Raw genomic sequence first — 14249 nt, 5'->3', positions numbered from 1 at the left:
TAAAAAATTCTCAATCATATCAATAGCCTATCAACAACTGTCGATAATTAATCGATATTTAAGTTAGAATCAATAAAAAAAGAAAATTACAATTTCCTTGCTATGATTCAACTGTCGAGAATATTTCAATAATAGCTAAACTTAATGACTATCACCCTTATCGACAAACTGTCGATAATCAATCGATATTCACCTGAGAATCAATTAAAAACCAAAATTACAATTTTTTTTCAATCCTTTATCGATAGAGAACCTATTGACAACATATCGATAACTTGTCGACAACAGCTAACCTTAATGACCATCACCAAAAGCTAAATCTTATCGATAACCTGTCGAGAATCTTTCGATAAATCATCGAGAACATACATCATTTTCTTTTTTTTTTTCAGCCACCACCACACTAGATCGAAAAAAATACCATATCCACCATATAAAATCGACCACAAATTAAAAAAACAATCATCAAAACGAAGTGTATTTCAACACAAATAATATATAATCGCTCTAAATCAACCACAAAAAAATAACTAACAAACTTTTTTTTTTTTGAACTATCTTTCTAAAGAATGAGATAGGTCCAACGAGATGATAGGCGAATTGGACGAGAGACGGGCTCTGACGGCAGAGGAACGAGCTTGGATGGGTCCTTTGAGCGAGTGGACGAGTCCTTCGTACAAGGAGAAGGATCAGCAAAGGACGGAGAAAGATTTTCGAAGGAGAAGGATGGAGAATCTTGGACTGATAGGACCTTCGTGCATTCGGGTCTTTCGTTCTTTGCGCAGGTGGGCAGAGTGGGGTCGGATGGTGGTCGTTCTTTGCTCGGGTGGGCAGTGGGGGCTAAAAGGTATGGTGGCAGATGTTAGGGCTGTAGAGAGAGATTGAATTTATTTAGGTTCTTTTAAGTTTTGAAAAAAAAAATAATAAAAATATTTTAGATAAAGTTGAAAGTTAATAGGATGGTATTGTATAAAATATTTAAGAGAATATTTTTTAAATTAAAATTATTTTTAAATATAGTAAATAAAATTTCCCTTATAACACGTGAATAATAATTTTAAATTTAATGACTAAATACCTAAATTTCAAAATATATAACTTAAAGTATTATTATCATCACTTACTTATTTACACTACAAATTACTTTTTTTTTAAAACTCCTAACCAATCAAGAATTCTCATGTGGATCCCACCTTTCAAGTTTTCAAAAATATAAAACTGTGTTTTCAAGTTCTAAACCAGCCCCATTTTCAGGACTTTCAACGCAAAAATAAATAAACAGAACCATTACATACTATCATTTACAATTTTCATATTATTTTTTTTTATTACTTATGTTAAAAAGAAAAGGCTTATATTAGTCTTAAAAGAACAAATCGAATTCTTCATTGAATTGTTCATCTGTCCCTATCCTTGAATTTGTTGAATCTTTGAGCTACTCACTCTTCTTCAACAGACTTAAAGCCACCCCAGCACTGAGACTTGTAGCTACAAAACCGAGCGACATCTCGGTAGATATATGAAACCCTGTAAGAAAAGCTTATGATAGTTCGGTTATTGGATTAAATGGAAGATTATAGAGTGGAACAATAATGAGAGTGACTGCTATTACTAAAGTACCCACCGAAGAAATCCAGGATCATTTTACATCCGATAAAGCCGAGAACAACACCAATTGAGGGCTGAAACAGTGAAATCAGGGAATTAAATAGTAAAATTCAGTGAAGAATATTTCTAAAACTTATTCTAAATATAGAAATCTATGTCATTGGGTAGTAAAAATTGCTATAGCTCCGTAAGTTTTGATGAACCCTCTTTGACACCATCCCCAGTCTACACTCTAATCTAGTCTACATTGTTCTAGCTATAATTTCCAAATTGTCTAAGTCAATGATACGAAGCATGTGTAATATATATAACCTATTAATAAAAATATTCTCTAGCACATTCTTTCACTAGACAAAGAAGCAATAGGTCTGTGTAATGCATTATATGGGGGTGTAATGACTAGCAGAAAGAATCAGCAACTAACAAATTTGGGCTAAGAAATCAAGTCATACCTGTAAATACACCAAATCTGACATACCCTCAGATATTAGTGTGTAGAGCGACCTTAAACCTGTATTTCCCAAATATATCGTTAATTAGATTATCTACAGCACATAGCCATATGCATGTAATACTCATATTAGACCAAAATTATGCACTTTAATGCCATAGAATCAGTTTAGGAACAACTGGCCCGCATGATACAATAACTTCAGAAAAGAAATGTAGATGAGAGCACATCAGATCCTAGACTTTAATGCTATAGATTCAGTTTTGGAACAATTGGTCCATTGATGCAATAACTTCAAAAAAGAAATGTAGATGAGAGCACATCAGATCCTAGTATCTGGTGCAATCAATCATCCTATACATATATTATAATTTACAAAGAAATAAACACATACATATACGCATCTAGGACAGTTTCCATAGCAAGAATTACCTAGGATGGCAAAAATATTAGAAGTGTACACTATGAAAGGATCCCGTGTACAACCGAATACAGCTGGTATAGAGTCAACCTAAATGAAAATAAGACATGACATCAATAGCCATAAATGTAAATTTGGTCATAATAAAAGGTATACTACATTTCTGGAATAATTGTTGGGTGAAGAACCTACTGCAAATGCAATATCACTGAGCTCGATTACTGCTACTGTGAGAAGTAAAGGTGTGGCCTGCCCAAAATGTTTGAGACCTGTTAGAAATGAAATTGAAAATAATATAAAGCGTTAAATCTTGGTTTTATGAGAGGACGAAAATGCATCTAGTTGATCCATCAGTCACATTTCAAGATAACAAAACTTTCTTTTGAAATGAAGAACATAGAGATGGATCAAAAAATTTATTATTATTGTTATTATTTGCTATGAGAGTCTTAAGAGTTTGAAATAACTGTATTTTCTGCAAGCTAAACATGTAATTAAAGCTTTAATTCTAAATCTTGACAAGATCTCATAAAAAGACTAACCTTCCATACACCATCCTGAGCAGTAAAAAATCGATTACCATCATAACTAGCTGCAAGAGTTCAATAAAAAATATTTATATATATTAGATTACAACAGATTAAGTAGTCATCTCAAAAAAAAAAAAAAAAGTAGTCAAAATAAGTTAAATTCTATTAACACATTCATTTCTTTAATCTACCATTAAAAGTTAAGAAACAACTAGCTATTACAAGAAAGGGGAAAAGATTTGGAGAAAAACAGAGGAAAGTTTTATTGATCTCAAGAGAGAAAAGTACAGGAAAGAGCCAATATATAGCTCGAGAAATACAAAGGAATGAAAAACCAGTAACAGAAAAATATAACAACCTTATAACAGAAAACCAACTAACTAATGACAGCTGACTTTTCCTAACTAACAAAACAGAACAACAATTAACACTAGCTAAACTGCAAGTAGCAAAAGATCAATTATATATGCTTCTAGTTTTTATTTTTTTTTTCAGAAAAATAAAAATAAAAAAGCCATCTAATGGTGCTTTTCAATTCTCATTGAAGTGTAAAATAACAACACTTTTCCATCTAAATTAATGGAAAGCCAGTGATATGGAATGATTCAACAGAAGGCAAACAGACAATGAGATACAATAATACCTGTAACAGGGATAACCTTCTGGCATGTCTTCACTATAAAGTTGTCAGATAGGTCAGTGTCATCTTCTTCAGTAGCAAATAGCTATCCAAACATAATAAAATTTTGTGTCATCACACTTTAGCTAGAATGATTTGCATAAAACATCATGAGCAGACATTTTACATCAAGAGGTATCACAAAATACACACACAAGCGTGCACATTTATATGTATATGTGTGTGTGAGTGTGTGCATATTAGTGTGATGACAAATAAAACCACCTAACATGTTGAAATCAGGAATCAGTTTCTCTTTCAAATTGAAATTGAAATTGGTTTTCAAACACAGAACTGGGACGGCTATGAATAATTCTTCCCACAGAACTAACTGAATGAATCTAAAAAGGTATATCTACTGGTGTTTACATGTGGTGGCATATCCATTCTATGATCTTGCCTCTAAAGATATCTGCTATATTTGTCTGTGTGTCCATTTAGAAACCCCAGAGAGAAACAGAAGGTTACTTTGGTGGTTTAAGGTTCAAGTTCTTTCTAAGTACTTGCATAGCGTTTGCTATAATAATCTGTTCCTCAAATATTATAGGATTAGGCGAAGAAACCAAAACATTCTTCACCCAAATAAAGATAAATTCAAATAGTTAACTAACCTCCTTAATTCAAAATTCAATTATAATCCAGTGATGAAAAATAAAATCAATAAAGAACAGCTACATATTTTTTAAAGAGAATTTCACCTTGAAAGATGAGAAAAGTAGTATGCCAGCTAGTAGAAGGTTTACTGCTTCATACCTCTAGAACAAAAGCAAAGGAAAGAGATTTAGGAAAAGCACAACCACAAAAGCTACTAAACCAATGCACAAAAAACATGATCTTTACCTGAAGTGTTGCTGTACCAAGAAGTATTATTGTCAAACGAAAGACCACTGCACCAACAATGCCATAAGAAAGTACCTGATTCTGTATTCCACCATTTAAGCATATTGTTACCTCACGATGGCATAGATACATTAATGCAATAATAACACCTAAACAATCTGAATGTATGGAACCTATGTAGGCCTCCCAATAGGATATCTTGAATAATTAGAAGTATGAGACACACCTGATACATGCTTGGCACTTTGAAGTACTTGAAAATCAGAACAAAGACAAACAGATTATCAACTGACAAGCTTTGCTCTAATATATACCTGAGAACAGTTTGGTCGTCAGATAATGAACATACAAGAACAGAACTTGCAGAAACCATAAACAAAATCAACGAAAGGGCAGCTCAATTAGTAGCTGTTTGACGTCCTAATATGGTTACATACTCTTGTTGATTTAAACAAAAAGTGATGAAATGATTCAGCATACCCAGTGAAAAACTCGGTTGCCTTTTCTCCTCCTTCCTTTAACCCTAAAGCAATGCCAAATGCTACCGCCGCGCTGACCTAAAGTAATTAATGAAAACTAAACGCATCTTAATATTGTAAGGAAAGAATTAATAAAAGCTTAAGCACCACAATTGGAAACAAATTGGCAAGTACTTACCCACAAGGCCACATTTCTAACAGAAGAAACAAATCTTTCATCTTGCTTAGTTTTCTCTGAACAAATTATTGAAGGAGTAGTGCGAGAGATATCAACATCGCTAATATCTGCATAATCATGATAGATAGTCCTTACAATCAAATACCATATTATTACAAACCGCCAAGATACGGGAAAAAATAAATAAATGACACTCAATTAAACTAGTGAAACATTCTTAGAAAGCTTAGCTTCAAGGAAAACACCACATATAAATAAATCGCCTTAAGATAACTAAAAGTCAAATATCACTACAAATAATGAAGAATACAATATTTTTTATGCAGAAATATCGCTAAATTAAAGTATATTTTTAGCTCTAACATCAAAATCAAGCTAAGACTGACCTGAAGCTGAGGTAGACAAATCGTCTTGGTGCTCAGTTCGTCTGGAGCAAGAAACCAGTGAAGATTGAAAACGAACAGTACGAAAATCTGAAATTCAAATAAATGTTCAGACTCAGCTCAAAGTCTGCCACTAACAGAAGGAGAGAGAGAAAGTTCAAATTGAGAGATGGAAACCTGTACGGATGAGGCGAGGAATGTGAGGAAAGGCATAGCCATAGGAGATGAAGCTCGAGGATTGAGAAGGCACAGGAAGCCTAAGAAGGAAGGTGGGAATGGGAGAATAGTGGAGTCGGTTGTAGACGACGGCCATGGATGCTCGGAATTGGTGGAAAATTCAAAAGAAGGGATGGCCTTCTTCTGATCTTATGATTCTTATCCTTTTTTTTTTATATATGTTTTCCTTTCTATTTTATTCTCGGATTTTTATTTATTTATTTTTGTTTGTTTATCGGTGCACAACTCGTTAAGACATCTCCAACCGATCTCTAAAACACAAATATAGTGTAGTTTCACCCTATATTTACTATACTAGGACATTAAAACTATACTCATAAATAATTTTATTTATCGTGTCCTACCAAATTTAGTGGGACACTGTAAACAACACTATTTTTTAAACAAAAAAAAATAATAATTAAATAATAATTTTAAGTAGAAAAACTAAATAATTATATATATTTAGTATTAAAATATTCTTATTATATTAATAAAATAATAAAATAGTAAAGAATAAAAATTTTGTTATAATTTTCAGTGTTGTGGTTAGAATTGAAAAAAAAAATTAGTGTTGAAATAATAATTTTTTGGTGTTGATTTAACACCAAATTTAGGTTTCTCTATTGGAGAAGCCCTTACTGATAGGAGTGTGCAGAAAGTCATCCAATTCAATTACAACCGACCGATCCAATCCTAATCAATCCAATAGAATCGAATATCCAATCATAATTAGATCAAATCGGATGTAAATTTTAAAAATCCAATCGAATCGGATCAGTTGTTGGATGGGACATTCGATCCAATGAATAACCGACCAAACCGATCCAATTATCATCCAATGGTCATCCAATTATATTTATATATTTTTAAAATACTTTTATAATTTTATATATTTAATATATTTTATTTAAAATATATTAATTGATTTAATATACATTTAATACATGAGATTAATTGAAGTTTTTATTTTTACTAGATTTTGATCTCTAAAAAAGTAGAGCGTTGTCTGCCCTTAATGTATGCTCTGTGACAATTAGTGTAGTCATTTCTTTTTAATTGTATGAGATCTAATTCTATATACATGAATTTAACTACTCCCGCCTCTATCTTTTTAAACTTTCCTACTGTAAAGTGAGAATTTTTGGTTTTTTCTAGGTTTACTTTCCTCCTTCTTACCCTTCGATTGCCTTACCTTCTACTGCCACCATGGAATCCTTCTTAACAGATGTGTCAAATGCTCTTACTGAACGAGAAAAATATGTTGTTAGCATCTCCAATATATCTATCCCTACCTTTAATGTGTCTAATTTCCGTTTACTATGTCGTATTTACTCGAACAAAGGATACAATCCTAAACACTTGAAAATTTTCATACTTAAGCACTGGATTGGAAGATTTCAGGTGACTATCTCAGACTATGAAACGGATTCGTATATGGTTACATTTGGTTGCGAGGGTGATATGAAGAGAGTCTTATTTAAAGAACCATGACATTTTCACAACCAACATATGATTCTCTGTCCATTAAGTGTTCTGTCAAAGGTTTCTTTCAACTCATTTACCATTAATCCCTTTTGGGTCCAAGTTAATAGATTGCCTTTCCTCAGCAAATCTAAATCTCTTGCTAGAGTCATTGGCAATCTCATTGGCGATTTCTTAGAAGTCCATGATGATTCCCTAAATGAAGGATGGGGTCCTTTCCTAAGAATTCGGGTGGGAATTGATGTTTCAAAGCCTTTGCTTAGAGGTCAAATGGTTACTTTGCCATGGCTGCAAGATGAGTTGTGGATTGAGTATCGATATGAAAGAATGCTAGATTTTTGTTACTCATGTGGTATCATTGGTCATTTTTTTATAAGTGCGCACAATATCTAGAGAAAATGGATGAAGGTTTGGATCCAGATCTAGAATATGGCCCGTGGATGGAAGGAGCACCACTACCAAAGTCTTCATATGATCGCTACAAACAGGATTTTTCTAAATCTGGGCCATGGCCTTTTATCACTCGTTTGGCTAGAAACACTATCTCTCCTATTCTCCCACACCCTACTTTGTCTCCAGCCTCTCCACATTCTACAACAATTAGGGAGAAGGGGAAACAAGTTTGTCAATTCTACTCATATTCAAGAAGGACATACTAATCAAGATTCGGCAATCATCTTTGTTCAAGCAAAGGTGCCAAATACTGCTAGCAATACATCCAAGTGCATGATTTCCAATCAAAGATGTTACAAACACAATAATCACAACATTCCATAAAGACAAACCAACCATACCATCTTCATCTTCCTCTGGGAAACAAAAGATAAATACAGATCCGGACATCACTCTTCCACTATTCTGCAATGTGTCGGATTCAACACCTATTAACAACAAATTAGTGTGTCAAACCAGCAAAACATCATTTCTATCTACTGGACTGTCAAGTGTAGATGCGTATCCCCTGGATATCTCCCTAACAAGAAAATATCACTCTCCATTTCTATTGGAATATGTTTTACCAGGATCTAGATTTACTAACAAGTATGTTTTTAACATCTTAAATATGAATTTCTAAAACAATGAAAATAAACACATAAAAGGTATGAGAAACTTTACATTGGTTGCAGCGGAATTAAATGACTCCTTTCGCTCAGATCTCTAACCCTTGTATCCTCTCTGTCGCAGAGTATCACCAAGATCTGAGCCCAAAACTCCTTCAATTGTTTGGATTCTTCACAGTATTACATACTATGATTGAGGACTCACTTGTTATCTGTGGGCATGCACTCAATCACTAAAGGCTTGAATTTAATTTGTGAAGAACACTAAGGATTTCGAAAATAGAGAAGAAAGGAAGAAGAAGAAGTCTCAAAAACCTAGAGAGAAAGAAAGCTAGGTTTATTGCCTTTGAAGCATTAGTTGGATAATGAGACTTTCTTTTCCTTTTATACTACTTCTCTTAGGGTTAGGGTTGATTTATTTTGGAATAAAAAATGATAAAAAATGGACCAAAAATACAACCTAGTGGCCGGCCATTAATGGGCCCAACACTAGTTAGATTTTTGCCATTTTTCTCAACCATTTATCTATTTTTCACAAATACCACTTTTTACAATTTCAACCCTATAAAATGTCAAAACTATTTATTTAATAATTAATCAAATAAAATTATCATTTATAATATTTATTAATTAGACTCCACAAAGTCTCTTAATTAATAAATTAACCCTAAAATCCTATTTCTTCACAATCAAGCCATAACATAGTGAAAATTCATAAACTATACATAGTCTAATTTTAGAATTAAAATTCATTAACTAAAATCAATTAACTGAGTCTTACAAGCAGTTTCTCTCAACTAGTATGGCGACCATGGGCCTATATAACCGAGCTTCCAATGAGCAGATCTAGAATTTACCAAGTAAATTCTCTAACTTATTAATCCCTCATTGCACCACTATAGAATTTAAAAGTGCACTCTCAGTTATATAGAACGTTCTATATGTTCCACAATATAGATACGCTATTAGTTATCCATTGTTATTGTTGACTTTGCTTTTAGCCAACGACAATGAGTCTTTTTGATAAGCGATAAACGATATGTCGTAATAAGAATACGTAATAAAGCAAATAATAATAAGAAGACACAGAAATTTTATAGAGGTTCAGTCCCGAGCAGTTCGGTAATAGCCTAATCCTCGTTAGTTGTATTGACTTAAGAATAAGGAAGAAGATTCCTTTTCTTATAGCTCTTACAATAATATCTCTTAATATATAATTCTTAGATAGCCTTAGCTTATAGCGTTTCGGCGTATGATCTCTGTTTTACAGTTTTCGATCGATTCCGCTGCCCAGTGAACATTCCTCACTATTTATAGGGCAGGAAACTTGAGGAGGAAGAGTTTCCTCTCTCGTTAAAAAGCGCATAAACACAAAGATCGTGTGATCATTGCTGAATACTAGGATCATGGGATTGAGGCCGTATACACCGATAGTGGAATCGTGTGTATGCCACATCCACGCAAGTTGATCCCTGAGTGGTAGGGATTAAGCTGGTGACTCACGAAGTGCTTGGTTGAATTCGCTAAGTGTTGCTCATTCTGCACGGCTCGTTGAGTATTCCATCATGGACATGCCAGGGAAGCATCGTGCTCGGCATGTTGATCCGACCAGGTGCTCTAAGTAGATGCCACGTGTCACCATTCTTGTGATGCCACGTCAGAGTGCCGATTTTGGGATAACATTTGCCCCCCAAGTCTGTGCGGGACCTCCGAGGTTGCGTATAGACTTATTTCGAGCTGGCTCTGCCTTTGAAAGGGGACACGTATCGAGCATGACTGTTTGAGACTCGATGTGAAGCTGACTGGGCGTCCCTAGTTTTCGGCTAATTAATGCTATGACAATTAATATTTTGAAAATCCAAATTTCTCTCTCCACGGCTGACGGTTACACTCGATTATTTTGATTTCCCATATTTGCTTTCAAGGCGGGAAGTCGAGACGTCTAAGGTTCCTTTACGTGCAGTTACCCTTTTGCCTATAAATACTTGGAGTACTGGCTCATTACCTCATTTCATCACCCTTCGCTGTTAAGCAAACTCCAGAGCAAAAAGAGAGAGTTTTCAAGCTTCAAAGTTGCTGAAGAGTTTACAGACGATTTCAGGCTTGCTTGAATCCGGACACTTGAATCTTTGAGTAAGTTTCTGACTCCCTTTATGTTTTTCCTTAGCATGCTTGTGCTTTTGAATGTATCTTTGCTGTAGAAAGAACACTGTAGGAAACCCTAGGGGTTGAAACTTTTACGACTCTTCTTTTCCATGTCCTTGCGTTTAGCTTTCAGCCGTAAGGCTTATTTTAGAACTACATTGCGTCTGTTTTCCATCCTGCTTTCTTCAAGCTTCATGAAATTTTTTGCCCTAACTCAAGAAAAACTTTCTCACTTCTTGAGTTTAGACTTTTCTTCGAACATGGTTGTTCTTTAAATCTGTTGGGTACTCCTGATCGGCATATTTGCTTGTTTTTTTGCTTGATACTCCGTCCAACACTCATCTTGCGTGTTGTCTTTTGTAGATGAACCCAGGTGAGTCTTGGGAGCCCGAGCGTCAAATCGACCAGGAACTGCTTCAACTTCTGCACGAAGTCCATCCTCGTCTTCGTGCTAATCCTCCTTCTGATTCCGTACCCAGCCATAGAATGATGGCTCGTACGAAAAAAACTACGCGTCTGGCTAACGCTTCCAACCCCCAGGTGGCTCAGCTTGCCACCCTGCCTGATGCCGAACAGGATTTGGTGGTCCCAATGGAGGAGGACTGTGAGGGGGACGCTGAAGTCCAGGAAGTTGAGGAACTGGATGAGGCACGTCCGGATAGCCCTCCCGCTGTTGAGGGAGAGGAGGAGATTGAACCCCCTAACTATGGGGAGTACAACGAGGCTGGGCAACAAGTTGATGCTGACGGGGACGTCCTGGTTGCGGGCGTTGATTACGTCACTGAGGAGCTTGCTGAGGCGATTCCTCATAGGAGGCAGGGTGCCTTGGGCGCAGGTGGGTGACTCCTCCGTCCAAGATTTCGGAGGCACGCCTCCGCACTCTCGACCAGGACGGATACCTGGGCGAGCTGGACTGCTACATTCCCGCCCACGACAACCGCGCCTCAAACCCTGATAAGGGGATGTGCGCCTGGTCGGGGGCTCACAACCAGCAAGGAGCGCTGATGCCCTTGCACAAGTACTTCCGTGATGTAGCGGACTTCTTCGCCCTCTGCCTGGCTCAGATCACTCCCAAGGACATTAAGTATTTGTCCGCTCTCTTCGTCCTCTACGCTTATCAGGGATGGGGCGCTCCTTCTCCCTAGGAGGTCGCTTGGTTCTTCGATCTGAAGTCTACCCCCAAGCAAGGCAGGTCGGGGTATTTTTACTTCTTTCAGCCAGGCTTCAAGTGGTTGAGTGGGGCGAACAACAAGGCCATCAGCAAAATAGGGCGTTTGGTTGATGAGTACTTCATGGTGAAGGATCCGAACATCACCCGGACTTGGTTTCAACAGATTTCGACATATCACTGTCCTCCCTTGACCCTTACCCTTAGGGATAGGGCTCAAAAGCTTGCCCGGTTGCCGGCGGAAGACAGGGATATAATTCAGTTGACCTCCGACGCAAATCTGGTGCAGTACGGGCTCTACCCAAAGGACTTTTCTTCTAAGTCCGTGGCAGAGAAGAAGGGGAAATCTGCTGTTGCCCGACCTGATCGAGCTCATAAGGAGAATGAGCTGATTCAACTTAAGCGTGAAGCTAAGTTGAAGGGAGGTGCTCGGGCAAAGCAGTATGCTCAGGAGTCCATGAATCCTGAAGATGAGGCCGAGGCTGAGGCTGAGGCTGAGCAGGTGGCTCCTTTGAGGAGGAAGAAGAAACTCCCGGCCACACCCAGGCCCGTTGAACATGCCATTCGCATAAGGGAGCCCATTTCACCTGTTCGGCATCCCATCCTTATGCCAGAAAAGGGAAGGCCGTTATGGCTGAGATAAAGTCGATGTCAGGTGATGATAGACTTCTGACTTTCTGGGCGGACAGTCACTCTGCGCTTTACTTCTTTTTCAGCTTCTTGGCTTCCATACTTTGTATTTTTTGTTGGTTTTTGCTAACCACACTGTTTTTTCTCTTGTGCAGACATGTCTCAGCAAATGATGGATGCCTTAAGGAAGAGGATGAGCGGGAGCTCTAGCGCTTCCCCTCCGGCCAAGAAGTCTAAGGGCGGAGAGGGGTCTTCAGAGAAGAGGCCTTCTGGAGAGGTCATTAACCTTTCTGAGGAGCTGGCTGTTGCAAATCCTTCCACTCCCAAGTCTGCCAAGTCTAAGGAGTCTGGGCCACCAACATCTGTTGGAAATTATTGTACCCGGATCTAGATTTACTAACAAGTATGTTGGATTAACAACCTAATATGAATTCTAAAACAATGAAAATAAACACATATAAAGTTTAGAAAACCTTACAGTGGGTGCAGCGGAATAATATGACTCCTTCCATTCAGATCTCTAGCCCTTGATTCCTTTCTGTAGCAGAGCATAATCAAGATCTGAATCTAGATCTTCTTTTCTCCTTCTTTGATGCAGATTTTCCATAGTCTGACATACTATGATTGAGGTACCACTTGATGTGTGTGGGCACTACTCATTCACTCAAGTGTTTCGAAATTTAGGGAGAAGAAAATAGAGAGAGAGGCGTGAGGCTTTTCTGAAAGAAACCAATGTTCAAAGTTGTGTGTGTTTCCTGAAGCCAACACTTTCTATTTATAGAATGCCCTCTAGGTTTAGGTTAGAATTGTATGGCATTAAAATAATGGAAACTATAAATGGTATTTCTTGTGCATAGTGGCCGGCCATACAAAGGGAATTGAGCCTCACTTTGTATCTTTCCCATTTTGTTATTTTCCATTCCCATTTTCTCAAAAATGCCAATTTTCCAATTTAACCTTTTAAATGCCAATTCTAATTATTTAATAACTTGAAAATAATTATTAAATAATATTGCCATTTAATATATTTATTAATTTAGACATATAAAGTCTCTTAATCAATAAATAAACCTAGAATCTCTTTTCTTTACAATTTCGCCCTTGCTTAGTGAAAATTCATAAAGTAGACATAGTCTAACTTTTAGAATTATAATTGATTAATTAAAATCAATTAACTGAGTCTTACAAGCAGTATGGTCTCAACTAGTATGGGACCATGGGCCTATATAACCGAGCTTCCAATAAGTCGAACCGAATTTACCAAGTAAATTCCCTAACTTATTAATTCCTCATTGAATCCACACTTAGAACTTGGAATTGTACTCTCAGTCATATAGAACGCTCTATATGTTCCATGATATAGACACGTCATTAGTTATACATTGTTATAACCCTAATGTGATTTATGACCCTCTAATAGATAATCTACATTGAAAAGGCACTACTGTTACTGTTACACCTTCAATGTATTTTATCCTTAAAACACTTAGCTCCGTATAAATGATATTTCAGCAAAGTGAAATGAGATCTCCACCATTTATCTCTGTTTAGCCAAGCTCGAAGGATATCATCGTTTCACTTCTAAGTTCCTATAGAAGTTATAGATTCTATATTTATGGTAGCACTTCCACTCAATTATACTATCATGTTCCCAAAATGTACATATCACCCTGACCCAAAAGTAGGCTTAACTAACAAATCAAAGAACGTGTATAGTACTCTTGAGATCGAACCTAACCATATCAGGATTAAGGTCATTTGATCTAGGATCAACAGGTGATATTATTACGGTAAGTTTTAATATATCTAATCAAAGTTCAATATCGGTCCCTTCCGATGTATACTCCATACATCCGATAATGGTAAACTTTGCCAATGTCCTGGAAAGGACATAACACTTTTCCAAGGTGTAAGAATACCTATCGCTGATTATACCATGTCAGTCTAAATCCAGTGTTCTGACAAATCAGGGAAT

At 36.5% G+C, this 14249-nt stretch overlaps 1 protein-coding gene across 2 annotated transcripts; it reads right to left on the bottom strand.

Annotated features, from left to right (window-relative positions):
* Positions 1–1223: 1223 nt before the first annotated feature.
* Positions 1224–6032, bottom strand: LOC115711506 (thylakoid membrane protein TERC, chloroplastic). 2 transcript variants are annotated; one of them, XM_030639851.2, is made up of 14 exons: positions 5747–6032; positions 5573–5659; positions 5187–5293; positions 5010–5086; positions 4756–4843; positions 4530–4610; positions 4388–4444; positions 3654–3735; positions 3023–3072; positions 2673–2729; positions 2492–2570; positions 2061–2119; positions 1625–1682; positions 1224–1527 (listed from the first exon to the last, which is right to left on the bottom strand). In XM_030639851.2, the coding sequence occupies exons 1-14, from the start codon at positions 5880–5882 to the stop codon at positions 1436–1438; spliced, it is 1110 nt and encodes a 369-aa protein (XP_030495711.2). In that variant the 5' UTR covers positions 5883–6032; the 3' UTR covers positions 1224–1435. The 2 variants fall into 2 exon arrangements, with proteins under 2 accessions (XP_030495711.2, XP_030495712.2); XM_030639852.2 differs by lacking the exon at positions 4388–4444 and having other exon boundaries at positions 5747–5985.
* Between the last annotated feature and the right edge of the window lie 8217 nt (positions 6033–14249).

The sequence above is a fragment of the Cannabis sativa genome, chromosome 3 (genome assembly GCF_029168945.1).
Source record: "Cannabis sativa cultivar Pink pepper isolate KNU-18-1 chromosome 3, ASM2916894v1, whole genome shotgun sequence".
Lineage (NCBI taxonomy): Eukaryota > Viridiplantae > Streptophyta > Magnoliopsida > Rosales > Cannabaceae > Cannabis > Cannabis sativa.
This window is presented reverse-complemented; position numbering and strand designations above follow the sequence as displayed.